Raw genomic sequence first — 19,691 nt, 5'->3', positions numbered from 1 at the left:
AGAACTGACTGGAAAGGTGAAGCAGGTGTTTAAACTAAAAGGGTGGCATGGGCATCACTGTTTTAGACCACAGTTTACTGTGAACTAGCATTGTACTTAAAAAGATAAAATTGATAAGAATATCCCTTGTATTTAATGTTTGATATGAATGTAAATAGAAAACTATTAAGAAAATAGGTTTGTATTTAATGTATAAATGAAGAAAACTAAGTTATTTGGCCTTTGAAATGATCAGGAAGTGGTCTTATTTAAAAATGGTGTTGCTGCGGCACCCCGCTGGCTCGGCCAGTGGAGCATGTGACTCTTGGTCTCTGGGTCATGAGTTCGAGCCCCAAGTTGGGTGTAGAGATACATTAAGAATAAAATCTTTGAACATGGACACTTGACCCTGTTTTTTGTTCATATGGCCTATGTCTTCCATTCCCTTAGACCAGGATGGAACTAAACTCTCACAGAAGTCATCTGAGTATGGGTTTTCCCTTTGTCCTTTCTCTGCTGCTGGATCACCAGCTCTTCACTTCCTTAATTCTCAAGTTCATTACCACCAAGGAATTCGAGCAGATTTTCTTCTTGGTTAACATTCAAGAAAAATAATTCACATCTTTTGCCTGGAAACAGAAACCTGGGGTCATGGAGTCAGGGGAACCTGACTGTAGGTTCTTTGGCACAGAGTAGCCAGGGCTCAAAGACAATCCTTTTGGCAAAAGAGCTGTAACAGTGGGCCCGGCCAGGGCTGTGCATGAGACATGACCATTCTCTCTGCTTTCTGGCTCATTTCCCCCAGGCTTTTGTCCATGTTCGCATGCACTTCATTGGGTTTGCGTAACAGATGCTCACAGTCTGCAAACTTTAATGCCTTTATACACACCATGTATTTTGACTATTGAATAGTATAGCCCATTGCAATTGGATAGCGTGTCACCCTTTTCAAAAGACAGTTTATCTAGTTGCTACTGGTTTTCAAGTGAAGTTTCCTAAAACTTACAAAGATTTCCATTTCTTTGGCCAGAATTAACTGTTATCTCTTGTCTTACTTGGGTGGCAACATCCTGGTAGAATCAAGGAATCCTGTTTCCTTCCCCTACCTTCGTAGTTGCCCCCACATGTTGTAAATGTTTGTTAGGCCACACTTTCTTTGAGGCTCTTATACTGCCATTTAGTGTAAATCAGACAAGGAAATGGGACATAACCTATAGGAAAAATACAAGATACTGTGAATAGCAAAACATAGCCCTAAAATACACAGATTTATGAATAAACTGTGTTGGTGGCATATTTGGAAGGTACTGGAAACCTACAGGGAAATGCAACCTGTTCCTGAAAGAAGAAAATTATCCCACTTCTTTTTCCCTCCTTATTATTGGCCTGGCTTCTATTTTTGAACCCAGAGATTGTTTTCACAGTAGGGATTCTTGTCACTCAACTGTGGTAGGCCTGCATGCAAGAGCCCGCGACCCCTCCCTTCTCCCCAGCCCCGGTCTGGGGGCTCTCTCCAAGTCCACCGCCACGCTCAGGCCACAGAAGCTAAGAGCTGTGTTTTGTAAGAACATTAGAACTCTTTGGTCTTATATCTGCAATTTTGAAACCACCAAATAATGATTTTGCAGATGATCACAAAAGAAATTTTCTCAGGATCAAAAAAATTCTCATTATTTTCAGAAGCATGTAGGATTTTTGTTTTTCAGTTTTTTTTTTTTTAACCTATAATTCATCAATGAGAAGTACTGTCTTTTAGAGCTAAAAAGCCCTCTCTTTCACCGGCTAATGCCCCAGGTGAATATACAGTTTGCATAGAAAGCCTCCTTGGTGTGCCTCTTCCCACGGCAGGACGGTGCGCGGGGACAGCCCTCCATCGTGTCTGTGGAGGGAGCGACAGCTGCAGTCCTCTATTCTTCTTTCTACTTTCTCAGAAGCTGGTTTGGGGGATTCTGCATCTGCTTACCCTTTTAAGAATCCTAAAGGCAGGGTGTCTGGGTGACTCAGTTGTTAAGCTTCTGCCTTCGGGGCTCAGGTCATGATCCCAGGATGCTGGGATCAAGCCCTACATCGCATAGGGCTCCCTGCTCAGCAGGAAGCCTGCTTCTCCCCTCCCACTGCCCCTGCTTGTGTTCTCTCTCTCTTGCCGTGTCTCTGTCAAGTAAATAAATAACTACAATCTTAAAAAAAAAAAAAAAGGAATCGTAAAGGCTTCACTTGGAGCTAAAAGCTGGCTCTGAGGGCTGCCTCTAAACACTGCACCTATGTAAATGGACAGTCCCTTCCTAGATCGCAGGGACTTTCACTCTAAAATACAGGTAATACACCAGGCAGATAAAAGACACGCTGCTGGGGCACCTGGGTGGCTCAGTGGGTTAAGCTGCTGCCTTCGGCTCAGGTCATGATCTCAGGATCCTGGGATCGAGTCCCGCATCGGGCTCTCTGCTCAGCAGGGAGCCTGCTTCCCTTCCTCTCTCTCTGCCTGCCTCTCTGTCTACTTGTGATTTCTCTCTGTCAAATAAATAAATCTTTAAAAAAAAAAGACACGCTGCTAACTGGTAAATGAGGAACGTGCAAATATGTCTGGTATTTAGTCTGTGTAACTGCATGTCAGTTTGGTTAATAGTGTAGTTAGTAGGAAGGCAGGATGTAGGGCTGAGCTGTGCAGGCTAACACAAGAATAGCTGGCAGAAGAGGCCTGGTCCCCTTTCTAAACAAAGGCATCCTGAGGCCCAGCCAGCCTGCAGCGGGTACAGTTGAGCTGGGAGGTGGGGGTGGGCTGGTGTACCTTGCCTCCCTAGTTCCGCCCGCCCCCTACCTGCCTGCTGGGGAGAGAGTTAAGCAGAGAGCCTCTCTTAAATCAGCATCCAGGGTTCTTACCGGTTCATTTAGAACATTAAGGTAGCAGAGATCAAGAGCAGGAAATGGGCAAGGGCTCCCTGTCCACCTTACTATGTAGCTTTCCAATGGAATTGCTTACAATTGCACAGTAAGGTTCAAGGGCGATCAGCGCTACCTAGGACATATTTATTATCTGCTCCTTTTCTATTCGGTCACCTAAGTCAAAAACACCGAGTGAATTTACTCAGGGTTTCAGAAATTTAAATTTGTCTGATTTTTTATTTTTCAGTTACTTTGTAAGATGAAACAATCCAGTCTTAAATGATCAGTTGGTTGTAATTTATTCAGTAGAATTTGACATTTTAATACATAGACTGTAGATGCCTCCTAAATCTCCCATGCATGGTGTCTGTTTCCTAGTACAAAAGTCCTGCTTTGATAGTTTTCCTACAGAGTTTATTTTGGCCTCAATTTAAAAAGCAGCTGTTGTTATGTATTCTCACATCATCATTTTATTGCTGTTGCCCTGTTTGCTATCCTGATGCCTCTAAACTCAGCCATTGTGTTCTAGAACAAATCTATAAATATTTCTTGATGAAAGAGTTGCCAGTGAGTTGATAATATGAGCACTAGTTCCCTTACCTCAGATCGTTCCCCATACTTCTCGAAATCTCGTTTTTTGCAGTGATCAGTAACGGGTCTAAGCACTGGGTTTTAGTAGAGCTCAACCCTGCATATAGTCAAATGACCTACACATGGTGTATGATCAATAAACGTTATTCTCTGACTGATTGCCCATCCCAGGCTCTTTCAGGTGCTAGTTAACACCCATCTCCACCCCCCTCAAACTCTAATTGAAGAAAAAGCATTTTAAAACAAAAACAACTTGGCTCCCTTGTGGGGGTTGGGGCAGGGGTGAGAGAAGTGCTAACTTAGTCTCAAAAGTTTTGCTTATTAGATTTTCACCAGCTGCTTTAAATCTCACTCTGCTTTTTAGACAGAATGGTATAACTTACGGACGGAGAAGAGGTATATATATAAGTGGTATCTTAGTAATTTAAACACTTTCTCATTGGCTCATGTTTCTTTGCTGAAAATAATGTGGAAAATAGGGAGAAAGTTACTTAACATCTAAACTAGACAAGTTCTTTATACTCAATGTTGACAGAAAGAACCAAAAAGACCTCCTGTGACATGTTAGCGTAGATTTCCTGATAATTTAATATCGAGGGACTAATGCAATTTGCATCTAATATAATTAGATTTCCTTGTTATGTATGGGCTGACCCAGTTCGAACACATAATCTCATTTGCTGTCCCTCTGTATTCCCTTAGAACTGGGTCAGTGCCTGTGCATTCGCCCTTACAGTGCTCTACCTCACGGCATAGTTATTGGATATGCATAACCATAGCATGAGCTCACAGTAAGGGTAGGGACTCTAGGGACTCTTGATTAGAAATAAGACCTGGTAGGGGCTCCTGGGTGGCTCAGTCATTAAGCTTCTGCCTTCCACTCAGGTCATGATCTCAGGGTCCTGGGATTGAGCCCCACAGCTGGCTCCCTGCTCAGTGGGAAGCCTGCTTCTCCCTCCCCCACTTCCCCTGCTTGTGTTCCCTCTCTCACTGTGTTTCTCTCCATAAAATAAATAAGTAAAATCTTTAAAAAAAAAAAAAAAAAAAAAAGAAGGAAGTCATGGTAGTTGGAAAAACCATGGGACATTGGGCTCGAACAAACCAGTATTCAAATCCTTCTTTCCCATTTCCTTGGGAAAGTGCTGTAGCCTCTCTCCAAGTTTCCTGTATAATACATGTAAAGCACCTGGCCAGTTGCCTTTCACTTCCCTCAGCTGTGTGCCCTTAGTCCTTGCCCTGGGCTTTTGCATATCACAGGGAAGCAAGTGAAAGGTACAGTCATGTTCTATGGGCCAAGGTCAGAATCCTCTGATTTCCTTAAAATCAACATATGCTTTGAATCAGTAGATTAGCAGGTGTTTGCAAATATCCATCTACAAGTTATTAATATAAAAAATTTCTTAAAGAAACCGTTGTGTTGTGCAGCAAGCTGAATAATGAATTATATAACAGTAGGACTGATCGTCTTGGCTGCTCTTTAAAGTTTTGAGTTATATATATATATATATATATATATATATATATATATATATATGCATATATATTTTTTGGTCAGGTTTTATGTTTTTAACACAATTTTTCCAGTTTTCTCACCTTTGCATGCATTTTTTTAAAGATTTTATTTATTTATTTGACAGGCAGAGAGGCAGGCAGAGAGAGAGGAGGAAGCAGGCTCCCTGCTGAGCAGAGAGCCTAATGCTGGGCTTGATCCCAGGACTCTGGGATCATGACCTGAGCCTAAAGTAGAAGCTTTAACCCACTGAGCCACCCAGGAGCCCCCTTTGCATGCATTTTTTTTTTTTTTTAAGATTTTATTTATTTATTTATTTGTTTGAGAGAGAGAGCACACACAGGCTGACAGAGTGGCAAGCAGAGGCAGAGGGAGAAAAGGCTCCCTGCCTCTCCCTGCCAGGACCCTGGGATCATGACCTGAGCTGTAGGCAGCTGCTTAACCCACTGAGCCACCCAGGCGTCCCTTTGCATGCATTTTTAAAAGAATTTCATTACTAATACATTTAGTACTTCTGTATGGACTTTTATTGAACTACTGATATTTCAAGAGGGGAGAGAAGAGGGAGTCATGTCGTCTCACTTTTCAGTAAACATATAAAATATGAGATTTTTAGACACAGCCATGTATTCAGCTATTCTTATTTCTTTACACGTTTCCCTGTTTCTTCCTTATCGATATCATTTTTTTTTTCATCATTTTAACTGTGTTTTTTCTTCCTTGAGTCCTCAGTCCTTCTCAGGGCAGCCCATCCTTTTACTGCCTCTGGCCCTGGGTTCTTCTTTCCTGCAGAAAGCTGCTAAAAATTGAGGTAGATGTTTGTCTAAGCTCAGCACTCCCTCAGAAACCACACAGTTGTTTACCTTCTTGTTATGGAGAGCTTCTCCCCCAGCAGTTCTCCATTATCTCTTCTCTCTCCTGAGTTCCAGCGACGAGTTCCATCTGCCATCCTCAGTGATGCTTATAAGCCTGCATCGCCTCCTGATGAACAGAATAGAAACACTGAGTGTTCGTGGCCCTTCCTGAAATCCAGATCTTGCCTTAGTCCAGTTAAATCTTAACAGAAGAGCCAGCACATCAAGGTCTCACCACTCAGTCTTCACCGGGCCATGTTCTCAGAAGTGGGTCTGAGTCATCACAGCACTCTCCAGGAGTCTCCCAGATGTGGCCAGGGGAAGTGTGCACGTACTCGCATGCCTGCAATTAAAGACTCTCGCAAAAAAACCCCTGTAGATTTCTTCCTACTCATAGTCAGTTTGTGTGTGTGTGTGTGTGTGTGTGTGTGTGTGTGTGTGTGCAGTATGCTGAGCCAAGAAGAACTAGATAGAGGGTATACAGCCCACTGTCTGCGCCTGGTCACCAGCGTTGTGGGGGAGGGGTTTAGTTGATCAAATTGGGAATGTTCTCTGGTACCATCACTGGCAAAAGAGAAGTTGGAGAAAAAGGGAGTGGTTAGTGTGGAACTTTTCTAAACAGTGCAATGAATTTTACTGTTCATTCTTGAAACCAGTTATGTTGTTAAGCCTTTAGTAAGACAGGAATTGAAACCATCGTTCCTATTCAGTGAGGGGGAAAAAAAGAAGAAAAAAGACGAAATTGGCAGCTTTTACTGTATTTATCATATGTGTCAGCTTTAGCTTACTGTTTAAAGACACTGAGAGATGAGTTGCTGTCAATCACAGTATAAAGAGTTGCTCTGAAATGGTGTTGCATAGAAAGGGAGTTAGAAATTGGAATGCCCAACTGAGCAGTAAGCTTACACAGAGGAACACAGGAAATGTCTTACAAAGATTATGACTGCTCCACATTATTTGTAACAGCAAATGCTCTTGAAACAACCCAGTGTTCATCAGGAGGGGACTGGTTAAATAAATCATCCACTCAAGGAGTCCATAAGCTGTTAAAAAAAAAGTGAGGATGAGCTCTCCAGGCTGACATGGGTGATCTCTATCCACTATGTACCAAGGTACAGAACAGTGTATTTCTGAGCAGTGTACAGAAAACAAAAAGCCAAGTACAGAAGAAAGAGAAAGTACACAAGAAAGGGAAGTTTATGAATATACATACACTGTTGTTTTTATATTAAAAAAAATTATTTATAGGGGCTCCTGGGTGGCTCAGTGGGTTAAAGCCTCTGCCTTCGGCTCAGGTCATGATCCCAGGGTCCTGGGATCGAGCCCAGCATTGAGCTCTCTGCTCAGCAGGGAGCCTGCTTCCCCCCCCCCCACCCCAACTGCCTCTCTGCCTACTTGTGATCTGTCAAGTAATTTTTAAAAATCTTTTAAAAAATTATTTATATATTTAAAAAATCAATCAATTAATTAATTAATTAAATTTATTTGTCAGGGAGAGCACAAGCAGGGGCAGCAGCAGGCAGAGGGAGAAGCAAGCTCCCTGCTGAGCAAGGAGCCCCATGTGGGGCTGGATTCCAGCCCCCTGGGATCATGACCTGAGGTGAAAGCAGACTCTTAATTGACTGAGCCAGTCATTCCCCACAGCTGCTTGTATTTTCAAGGAGAAACAATACAGGAGAAAGTAAATTAAAAACTACCAAAAATGTGTAGGGGAAGGGAGGGATCTGGATGCAAGACACCAGGAGGAAGCAAGACTTACCTGAGCACACTCTGATAGGAGGTTTGGCTTTGGAATCATGTATAAAGCTTTGACATAATCGCATAGTCGTAAAACAGATTACATCCAAAAAAGCACTACCCTATCACAGAGAGGATGAAAAAGAAGAACAAAACAAAAGCTAAATGAACCTAATTGGACTTTGTTAGTGACATAACGACGTGGAGAAAAAAATTATTCTGACTTACCTTAGAAGACAATATTCTTACTATACATTCTTAACAAGATGCTCTCTGAGGACCCTCCCCCTCCCCCCAAATGCAGATTTTAAGTCATATTCAGCAGTCTCACTACTAATAGGTTAGGAATTAAGATTTTCCACCTAAGAGATATAAAATAAGCATAAAATTTTTAAAAACATATGTAAAAACCTCATACCCTTAAATTTGAATTAAAATCTTAGCAGGGCCCCTGGGTGGTGCTGTGGGTTGAGCAGCAAACTCTTGGCTTTAGCTCAGGTCATGATCTCAGGGTCCTGGGATCCAGCCCTGCATTGGGTTCCACGCTCAGCAGGGAATCCGCTTAAAAGATTCTCTTTCCCTTTGTCTGTCCCTCCACCCCTGCCCTTGTGCTCATGCACATGTGCTCTCCCCATCTCTCAAATAAATAATCTTTAAAAAAAAAAAAAAGCATTAGCAAGATGTTATTCTTCCCTTTAAAAAAAAAAAAAAAAAGAAAGAAAGAAATGTGTCTGAGATCTGTCCAATGAAAAGGCCTAAAAAATAATGAAAACTCAGTAAAGATAGGCACTCCTAACACCCAGATTGTAGTATATAAATATCACTCCCCAGCAAAAGAACCCTGAGGTCCTCCAAGAAATGCCTGGCTCCAGGACCAGGGTGGAAAACATACTTAGTAAGTCTAGAACATCTTGTGCCAAAAGGCTGATGAGTCATTTCAAAAGGACATAGGAACCAATCTGAAGGGTCCCCATTGGCCAGAGTGGGATCATTGACTGCAGTTTAATATATAAAATTCCATAGGTTGTCATGGTACTAAAGCAGCAAATGAACCATCATAGCACTCCTGCATTATTGCATTGTTGTTGCATCAGGCGCTTTTTTGAGACTATTTTGAATGGCAATAGGGAACGTTCATTTGATTATGTAAATTATATTAAAGAGTCATAATGGGAATGCAGAGATCCAGTTCAGGGCCTTTGTCCCAGTCTACTCCCCTTCAGGAAGGCTTGGTGTCTGACCTCAGACTAACACTCTTCGTGACAGGAAGGGCATTACTTTGCATTCATTTCATCACCAATTGCCAAGATGGCATCCACAGAGCTGAAATCTTCCTCCTGAGGTTCTGAAGACCTGGGTTCTAGTCCCAGCTCTTCCTCTTGATTCCGCCACAGCCATCCATTTCTCACCCTTGCCGAGCCTCAGATTACTCATCTCTAAAATAAGAATGAGAACGCTTTTATGTGCCTTTTTCTCCCTTCCAGACCATGAGGAGTGACTGCTGACCTCTAAGATGTTTCCGCCTTGCTGAGACCATGAATTGTCAGTGTTTCCCCTCAATTACTACACTCTTAAAGAGACACATTTATGAAATTCCACTGGAGACTGGAATCTTTGAGCTCTACCTAGAAAAATAAGCGTTGCCTGTTCATCAGCACAGGTTGGACTTGGAAGTAAAATGCTTTGTTTCTTTCAGCCATGGAATTCCACGAACACTTACACAGCATCGGAACCAAGGAAGGTCTGAAGGAACGGAAACTACAAAAAGCAGTGGAGAGCTTTACCTGGAATATCACCATCTTAAAGGTATGTGGCCAAGCTGTTTCTGATGCCGGTGACGCTGCAGCCTTGCTCAGCACGTTTCCTCCTTTAAGTAGAACAGGCCTTGCCTTGTATCAGCCACTGAGGCGATAGCATGGTCACTGCCATCCAGTGAGAACTCAGCCCTCAGGGGAGCCTGCAGGCACAGCCCCCGGGCGGTGCGGTGCGGCTTGGAGAGAGCACAGCGGACTCCGGTGGTTGGCACATTGTGGATTCTGCCGGGAAGGGAGAGGACCTTGGCTTCTACCCTTAAAACATTGTCAAGTTTATAAATGCCAGTTGCTATCTGTGAAATAGTGTGATTATAGAGGGATGATTGGGAATTTAGATTCTAATTACTCAGATGTCATTTAATACTTCCAAGTATAATCACAACCTTAATATTTATATGATCCTGGACAAAGTGAGAAAGACTTATGTGGGGCATAATTAAAAGAAATATGTAAAGGAATTGCCATTCGACAGAAAATTTGCTTTAGAAGCCATCTGTCGGTCTTCCTGCCTCCTCCCCTCCCTCTCCTTCACTTCCTTCCTTCCTCAGCATGACCATCTTTATAAGGTTCAGTATTTTTTATTGTAAAAGTAATACATTATAGTTGAAACTGTCAAAAATAGAAATATGCAAAGATGGACATGGTCCCACCGTTCAGAGGCGACTGCCATATGCCTTGTGCTGTACACTCTCCCTGTCTTTTTCTCTGTGCTGTGTATCAGGTGACATGGTTTTTTGTGTTTTTTTTGTTTTTTTTTTTGTTTTTTATTTGACAGAGAGAGATCACAACTAGGCAGAGAGGCAGGCAGAGAGAGAGAGAGAGAGAAGCAGGCTTCCTGCGGAGCAGAGAGCCCGATGCGGGGCTCGATCCCAGGACCCTGAGATCATGCCCCGAGCCGAAGGCAGCAGCCCAAACCACTGAGCCACCCAGGCGCCCCGGTGACATGGTTTTTAAAAGGAGGCTATGTATGTACCTTGAAGCCTTTGTTAAGTTTTGTCCCAGTGGTCTTTACTTTTCTTCTTCTCCATGTTTGGGAACTTGAATAATCATAACACAGAAACATTATTTCACTCTGGATCTTGGACAGCTAAATCTAAAATTACTCTCTGGTAGTCACCCTCCAAAGTTTCTGCTCCCTTGAAGCCAAAACTATAAGGACATTCTCACTGCTGCCTCTTTTAATTTCCTTGTTCCTCCTCAAGTTAAGAGATGCATCCCTGCAGCAGACAATGGCTTTCTGATTTGATTTAAGAGAAAGTCACCCTTCCAAAGCTACCCAACTTGCATTTTCTCATGTTAAACCTCTACTTGTTTATATAATTAAAATCATTTTCTTGACTTCTTAAAATAGTTCCCTTCCTTCACATGTGCTTTCTTTTGTAAGCTTTCAAAAGGTTAATCATAAGGTTAACTTTGATAGTTTGCAATTTAGTAAACAGCAGATAGAAGAATTTACAAGGAAAAGGAATTTAGTTGTATAACTTGCTGACTCATTCCCACCCAGAAGTGGGGGTACACAACAAATTTCCGACAAATCTCAGTAGCACAGTAGTTTAAGCCCTGTGATAGAACAAATGCTCGTGTTGCTTTTATTATAGGCAAAACCAGACTTACAGACCAGACCCTTCACCTGTCAACTGTCCTCGCTACTTGTTTGAGGTCTGGGAACCAGAAGCCTGAGTATTACTTGGGAGCTTGTTCAAAAATACAGACTCCCAAGCCCCACCCTGGGTCTACTGAATCAGAATATGCATTTTTACAAGATCCCGGGGGATTCTCGTGCACATTCAAGTCTGAGACGCACTTGGCTAAGAGCCACCGAAAATGGGAGCCTGGCACACACATTAATGAGAAACAGCTGACATAAAGTAATATACCAGATTTTAGAAATAAGTAATTGAACCAAATAGCTACGTCGAGAAAACCCATTTTCTTTTGACTTATGTCCAGGACAGAGAATTAACACCTCAGACTTGCATTCACATGGAAACTAATGTATAGGACAGGGTAAAGGATCTTTTTAGAATTTCCAGCATATTTGTTCTAGATGGTGTTTGAGTGTGGTAGAAGCTGAGTGAGGAATGCGAAAGAACCGGAGAGATCTATGTATCGTTTCCATATAATGGAAGGGCTTTTTCCACCCCTGGGTGATTCACAAGTTTTAACTTTGTTTAGGAGAATCAGTGACCCCTTGGATGTGAATTTGGGTCTGAGTTGAGATACTAACCTTTTCCTGGCAGGAGGGAATCAGATCCTTTGTATTCCTCTGACCACTTGTTCTTCGTGGTAAGCTAGGAGAGGTGGTGGCCCTCCGAGGCTATGCATGGTGGGCAGTAGGCAGCCGTGACCTCATGGTGGACCCAGAGGCTAGGGGAAGGTTTCAGATGACACTGGGTATAGAGAGAAAAGGAGAAGAAGTGCGGGGAGACATGTCCAGGGAGTCCTGGAGCTGTGAGGCCAAACAGGAACTTCCTGTAGTGCTTAAAAATGCAGCCTCCTGAGCCCCACCTCAGAAGCTGGGTCAGAATCTCTAGGGACAGAACTTGGAATCTGCTTGTTTAACAAGTTCCTTGGGGGATTCTGAGGCATCCTAAAAAAATTGGGAGTACTTCTGCTCTAGAACGAAATTGAAAGTTATCTTCCTCCACTCATTTGAACAATGAAGAAGGCGGGTGACTGATCATCCTGGGACGTAGGACTTCCTGTGTGTAAATCAGGACAGACCTGGGCAAACCAGAAGATGATGGTCACCCAGCGTGGGAGCCTCCTGCTGTAAACTCCTTTAATATAGGGACGTGCCTCCCAGTTTTTATGAATTTTTGCTTGCTCTGTTTAGTTTTGCAATTTTAAGAATTACTTTAAAAATACAAAAATGAATAAAGAAGAAATGTCAGCTCTGATCACCACACCCAGAGTTATCTACTATAGACATGTTAGCATATTTACTTCCAGACACTTTTTATTTTGAATAGAAATCATTCATTTGTTTTTGTAAATGCATTTTCATTTATATGAAGCCTTTTTTAATGTAGAAAAGATAGAAGTTTTAAAATGACCTCAAGTCCTCTGAGAAATAACTATTAAGTGTAGGTGACCTTGGGGCACCTGGGTGGCTCAGTTAAGTGTCTGCCTTCGGCTCGGGTCATGATCCCAGGGTCCAGGGATTGAGCCCCACATCGGACTTCCTGCTCATCGGGGAGCCTGCTTCTCCCTTTTCCTCTGCCTGCTGCTCTGCCTACTTGTGCTCTCTCTCTGTCAAATAAATAAATTTTTTTAAAAAAATTTAAATATGTGACCTTATTTTAGGAACCATTTTAGATGCATATGGATGGATGGATGGAGATACATATTATTGATTCTGAATCATACTTCTTTTTTCTATTTCTGATATCTTCTAAATTGGCATGTATCTTCTAGTCCATGGTATCTGTACACTATACCCTAGTTTGTTGGCAGTGATTTTCTTTCTTAATAGAACCTCTGAAAAGAACTGATATCTCAGATATTATGAAATAAGTTACGCTAATAGAATCCTACTAGGATCGCTTTTTAATTTTTAAAAAAATACTAAATTTTACTTAATTTAAAAGAAGAAAAGTAAACCATAAAGAACTTAAATGAATTTCTATTTATAGGAAATAATTATCTCTCACAGTAAAGCTTGTTCAGCGATTCATTTAGCTTCTTTCCTTTACCATAATGCTTTGCATATTCATCCAAGTTGAGGTGTGTTTCAGCAATCCATTTCTTTTCATTGATGAACAGTATTCTGTTTGCTGGCCATGGGACCCTTTGTTCATACACTTACTAGCTGATGGGCGTTTGGGTTGTTTCCAGTTTCTAGCTCTCGTGACTAAAGCCACAGGAAGCATTCCCAAGCAGGTCTTTGTGTGAACATGTGCTCATTTTCTCATATAAATATGAGTGCAGTTGCCGGATCATATGGTTAAATGTATGTCAGACTTTATAGGAAATTGCCAAACCACTTTCCAAACTGGCCCATGTAGTATTCCCCCAGCAGTGTTGTGAGAGTTCTAATTATCCCACATCCATGTCAACATTTGCTATTGTCAGTTTAGCCAGTATACGGCATGTGTAGAGGTAGAGCATCTTTTTGTTTGGATTTTTTTTTTTTTTTGGCCTTTTAAAAGAATTATAATGGGCCTTAGTCTTATTTTCATTATGTTTCTTCTCCTTTGGGTTTCTTGAGATTCTTCCACTTGTGGATTTATAGTGTCCATCAAATTTGGAGAATTCTTAGCCATTTTTTTCTTTAAATCTTTTTTCTGTCTTACCCTTTCTTCTGTAGCTCCATATATATATATATATCTATTTTTTTAAATTTATTTATTGCTTGATACCTTTCCAGAAGTGACAGATCCACTATTCACTTCTTTTTAGGTCTTTTTTCTTTCCTTCTTTTTTGGTAGTTTCTGTTAGTTCTGCATCTTCAAGCAATACTATTGTGTCTTCCACAGCATCTACGCTGCTATTAGTCCTTCCCAGCTCCCCACTTCTCTCGTCTCTTTGCTCACTGTATCCTCCATCTTCTTGAACGTAGATATTTATGGTGATTGTTTAAGAGGCCCCCCAATCTGCCACACACATCCTGGCCACCTTACCTCCCCAAACTCCAGAGTCCATCTTCTGGGCTCACTGGGGCCTCTGGGCTCTGCTTGGGCTCAGGCTTCCCACAGCACATCCCAGAAGCCCTCCAAATAGGGAGCTGGACCCCCATTTGCACCTTTTCCCTCAGGGTTCTCTGTGTTGCACTTGTCGGAACATCATTGTTGAATATATCGTGTCCAGTTTTCTCCACTTGTGTGTCAGCCCTGTTCCTCACTTGTCTTGTGTCATCTCTTTCATCCTACCCTCTGTCCCATCATCTGTTCTGCTCTATCAGACGTAAAAGAGAAGGACACTCTGTGACTTTCCAATTTGAGTGGCTCTTAGAATTCTTGGGATTTTTATGAATTGCCACTGTGTATTCTGTGAGGTTTGGAAGTTTCTTAAATTGTGTCACACCCTTCTGTTTGTTTGCTGCTTGTGTTATGTGTGTGTGTATCTGTGTGTGCGAGTATGTGTGTGTTTGCCAATTTTACTTTTTGCTCGTCTCATCAGGAATGTGGGAAGGAAATTCTGTTAATATGTCTTCCACCCACGAACTTAATCAAGATGCTCCTCTCCCTTTATTTCCCATTTGCTAAAATATTCACTGAACTGGTGATCATTTTCATTGTTTCTATTTCTTATTGTTCCCCAAATGATAGACTCTCATGGTAGCACAGCCCTGTTTTAATTGGTCCCTTTTGGTGATAAGAAGCCAGATTCCTGCAGGCTGGCTCACAGAGGAGAAATGAGCAATCCTGGCTCATGGAAGGGATCATGAGAGGACAGGGAGGCCGAGACCAGAAGCTGTGGTCTGGCCGCACGAGAGTGAACAGCAGTCAGGAAGCCCAGCAGCGCCTGGGACAGCTCTTCTCTGGGGGACTGTGGTCATCCACTCAGTCCTTCTCCATCTGCCAGTGGCTCCCCCTGCTCACTCGTGGTTTCTGCTGCTCTATGACTTGGTCTTGTGTTGCTTTGGCTCTGACTATACCTTAGAAGTTTTTATTCCAAGTTCTCAATCTACTTGCATTTCCTAATTTAAATTCCAAAGAGAGGAAATCTGATCAGCTCAGCCTGTCCTTTCATTTCACGTCCAGACCAGGAATCCTAAAGTTATAAGCCTCTTCTTGTATCACGTTCTCCTTGGATCAGGTTCTCTACCTGCTTCAGTCCACTGTGCCCAGAAAGGCACTGTCACAACACACAAAATACGGCCATCTGACCAACTGTCTCACTTCTCTGTTGCTGTGTAACAAACCATGCCAAAACTCGTGATTCTTTGGGTTAGCTGAGCTCAGCTGGGTGGCTTTTCTACTCCCTCTGGTGTTGACCAGGATCACCTGTGAGGCATGGTCCAGCTGGGAGGTCAGCTGGGCCTGGAATACCCAAGAAGCTTCCACTCACATGACTGGCATCTCACCAGGGATGGCTGGAATGGCTAGGTCTCTCTGCCCTCTCTCTCTCTCTCTCCTTCTCTCCCCACGGACCATCATCATTCAGTAGTCCAGCCCCAGCTTCCCTAGATGGCTGTGAGATTCCAAGAAGACAAAAAGGGAAGCTGCCAGGCTTCCTCAGACCACTTCCTCCATGTTTAATTGACCAAAGCAAGTCAAGGCCAGCCCAGATTCAAGGGAGGGGGAAGTGGACTGCATCTCTTAGTGGATGGAGCAGCAGGATGCCTGGACAGGGATGGAAGCAATTATGGGCAGCTGCCTTTGCAGAGAGCATCCTACAGTGGCAGAACCTGCAAATGAAGCATTTTCCCTTTGACGAGTGGAGACTTGGCCCCACAACAACATGGGGTCATCACAGTGGAGACTTGGCCCCACAACAACATGGGGTCATCAAATCCACCTTCGTGCCGCTTCCTCCTTCCTACTTGCCAGCCTCCTCTACCGTCATGGAGTTTTAGCTGTGTTCTGCCATACAGTACGTAGAATTTGATCTCTCTGTAACTTCACTTCTTTCTACTGGTTCAGTAATACCCTCAGAATAGCCCAGAATTATTCTATTCCTTCTTCCTCAACATCCCTTTATACCTTTGGGAACTCTCATTGTCTTCTCTTAGACCTCCCCGATTCAGATCAGACATGCTCAGCTTGTGCAGATTCCAGGATGAGATGGCATCCGGCCCCCTCCTCACTGGGTTCCTTGGCTTTCTGAGGGCTCTAGTTTGTCAATGTCTTTCGGAAGATGGGGTGGCCAGAATTGTCCTCATACTTTGGGGGCACAGGGCACTAACGACCCCAGGGCAGGACTTGTCGGTATGATTTTGTTCATAGTCTGAAAATTATCTTACTGTTAATACAGGCCAAAATTATGCTGGATTTTTCTAGCACCTGTGTCATATCCTAAACTCGAATGGAGCTTATTACAGTCCAAGATGTTTTCCAGATGAATTGCTGCCAAGCTAGCTCTCTCTGCTCTGTGCCACTCCACCCTCAGAAGTAAGACTAAAAACTAAACCCTGAAAGCAATTAGAGATTTGTTCTCTTTAGGAACATAAGACTTCTGCCAAAAATAAATAAATAAACCAGACGGTCTTTGCACCTGGTAAGATATTAATCTTGATTTCGTTTTTACCTGAGGTGCAGTACTTACCTTAAAGACCTGAAGACTAACATTTGTTTCTTTTCCGAAAATTTCTGTGATGGTCTTTGTGCAACTCCTTTTCTTTATTGATGGTAATATTCTTTAGTTATGTTATGTATTATAGGAAATGTATTATATTGCCTGTTTTCCTGAAAATCTGTAATCGGCTGAAAGCCATTCCTCTGGTTGGCGTGTGCAGATTCTTCAGCACGGTTCAGGAAACCAAACTACAGTAGTGTTTGTCATTAGGCTGGCTGTTCTTTCTGGTCCACTTAAAACAGTAAAACCTCAGACACTGGATCCTACTAATGTGGAATTTGTAATCTCTCAGCTAATGTTTAATTATGCAGAAGTTGTGCTTAAAAGACTAATGGCGCGAGGGAAGTGCTTTTGCATGCTGTTTTAAGTAGTGTCTTCAGGAGCTTCCATGCTCATGCTTCTGGCCCTGCTCCTCCCTCTACAACCCCTCGCTCTCTCCAGACCTGCCACCCTCCTGTCTGGTCCTGGTGCCGCTCCCCAGAGCCCTCTCTCGACCTCCCATCTCTGCCCTTCCCGGCTCCCTTCCACTGTCTGGAGCCTCCAGGGGCAGCTCCTGAAACCCTCACCCCATCCCCACCCCCAGAGCCACCAGTTCTGTCAGGCAAGATCTCCCAGGGCAGGGGCCAACACTCACCACTAGTGGGAAATTTAGCCCTTCCCATGGCCATTCCTGTTATAGGGAGATGGCAACACAGTTGGAGCTCTAGAAAGCTTTGTAGTATAGAAATCATGCTCCTGAGCCATGGTTAGGCCCCAAAGGCATCATGTGTTGGAGTCATAGGTCACGTGTGGAAGGTGGGCTCCTCCACAGCCCGTTGGCCTGATGAAAGCCTTTCCTGCTCGTCTGTCGGGGCCTGACTCAGACACCACACCTCCTCCACGGTGCTGCCTAGGAGCTCCTGGGAGCCCCCCCATCTTTGCTGAATGAGACATAAACTTGTTTCTGAGATGGGAGACGTCCATTCTGAATTTAAATGACATCTTCTATTGAAAAATTTAAATTAAACTTTGTATAAATCTTTGAGTACCACCACTGCAAAATTGAGGAACAGCTGTCAGTGTGATAAAATAGCCGAACTCTCGGCAAGGGTGAGAGGATCGAGGTGCCGGGGGCGTCTCGGGATTCACCCAGCAGGCCTGTGTGATCCAGACACTGCGTCATATGCCTGGAGCGGCTCTGGATTAAGGGAAGAACCAGGGTTAGGAGCAATGCTTCCAGAACTGTTCTCACACTCTCCCAGGTCCTCATCCACCTTGCCAGCACCCAGGAGCCCTCTGGGGACTCCGCAGCAGAATCTTCCTGCTGCGGGGAGATGAGGCGATATACAGTTCCCATTTCACTCCCTCCCAACACGTGAATGAACGTAGTAGAAGCTACAAGGACAGAAAAAATCATGAAACACTTAAAAGGAATTTGATGTTCTATAGAGAAGCGCATGCTGCTAGGCTTTATTGCTCTCACTTTAGACTGATGATCGGGGGCCTTTTTTCAAGTGTAAGGCTTACTGGGATGTCAGTGGGAAGAAGGCCTTCTGTACCTCAGATGAACATGCTACAGTCTTTGCCGGCCACACAGGCCTCTCAGAGGGAGCTGTCAGAGTGTAACGAGGCAACTTATATCCCAGAACCAAGATACCCATAGCCCCACCATTGAGGTGTTCACTCTATCCTCATTCAATAAATACAGAGGGAACGCTCTATTTTTGTGCTTCTGTTTAAGCCCAGGAAGAGTGAATTGTCTGTGCTGAGGACATTAGAGGTGGTGGTAGACATTCCAGTTGGCTTGCTTGAAAGTGTCATGTGTCACACATGGGGCTCAGCTCTATGGTTGGGCCCAGTGGTTTAGTTAATCTAAAAAGAAATCAGAACACACAGAGAAAAGTTGTGTGTTTAAGTGTAATATGCTGTGTAGACTCTGCCTTGTGCCAAGCCCTTAATCTCTCCTAACTCTTTCCTCATCTATGAAAGTGGGGATAGGAAGAGCGCCTCTGGCAGAATTGAGAGACTCTCATGACATAATCTTTGTGAAGGGCTTAATACGGTGCCTAGTGCGCTGTAGTTAGTGTTCCCAGTACTGTTTCCTGGTCATGAGACTATGTTAGGGTTTTGCAGTTTTGATTCTGTGGTTCAGGTTGCAGAAGATGCTCTGGTGAGAAGTAGCAGAAGAATCCTAGACCCCGTGCTGTCTTCTCAGAGTGATGCTGAGGGAGGAGATGGGCAGCCTCTTGAAGACTTCCCAGTGTGACAGGAAAAATAAGGACACGTGCATAGCAACTTGCTAAGTAAGGGCCCAGCTTGTGGGTTGGTGCTAGGCTTACGCGGGGTGGCAGTCCATCTTCCTGCTGGGCCTTCATGCTAAGTGTCTGCCCCCATCTCTTTTTGCCAGAGGTAGCTTCATCTCTTGGGGGGAGCAGAAAGTGTCAGTGAGGGTGCCTAGAAGCTTCTGTCCTCCTCACTGTGTTCCTGAGTGGATAAGGAAGCAGGACGGAGGCAGCATAGTCCATTACCAACCAAGGGAACCTTCTGGGGTTGGAGATTTTAGCCCTAGAACAACACAAATGTCAGGGTGGATACTGGACATGCTGAGGTCAAGCCAGATACTGATAACTTGGGTTCTCACTTGCATTAAATTTAAGAGTATTTGACTACCTTTATGCCTCCTTCAGACTCCCAAAATGGTGTGAGTGTCCTCTTTTCTTTTCTCTTCCTTCCCACTGCTTGTAATTTGGAAGAAGTAGGTCTGCTAACTCCCAGGGAACAGCAGGTGGCCATCTTTGCCCACTCCAGCTCTTAGCCATGTGGCCATTGTGTGGTTTCGTGGCAGAGGTCTGGGAGTCTTTGTGGCCATTCTGGTTCACCCACCTCAGTAGGAAGGCAACTCTGGTCTCCTCTAATAGATAGTTGGATAGAAAAAGCTTTGAAAAAAAAAATAATAACTGAAGTATAGAATCCCTATTGTTTCAGCTCTAGGTATAAATAAAGGCAGTGAATTGTGATTGTTAATTTTAGATTCAAAAACTATGTAGCACTAACAGATGTGCCTGGAAGTATTTTTAACATATTTTCAAAGCTTAGACATGTTTTATG

At 43.4% G+C, this 19,691-nt stretch overlaps 1 protein-coding gene across 1 annotated transcript in view; it reads left to right on the top strand.

Annotated features, from left to right (window-relative positions):
• The window catches only part of PLCL2 (phospholipase C like 2), a 190,759-nt gene that overhangs the window by 162,842 nt on the left and 8,226 nt on the right, over window positions 1-19,691 (top strand). The window contains exon 5 of the mRNA XM_059390876.1: window positions 9,248-9,357. Coding sequence (XP_059246859.1) covers window positions 9,248-9,357 — 110 coding nt within the window. The remainder of the gene's footprint in view (window positions 1-9,247; window positions 9,358-19,691) is intronic.

This window comes from Mustela nigripes, chromosome 2, assembly GCF_022355385.1.
Source record: "Mustela nigripes isolate SB6536 chromosome 2, MUSNIG.SB6536, whole genome shotgun sequence".
Taxonomy (NCBI): Eukaryota; Metazoa; Chordata; class Mammalia; order Carnivora; family Mustelidae; genus Mustela; species Mustela nigripes.
The sequence above is the reverse complement of the archived record's forward strand: the minus strand, read 5'-3'. Positions and strand labels throughout refer to the sequence as shown.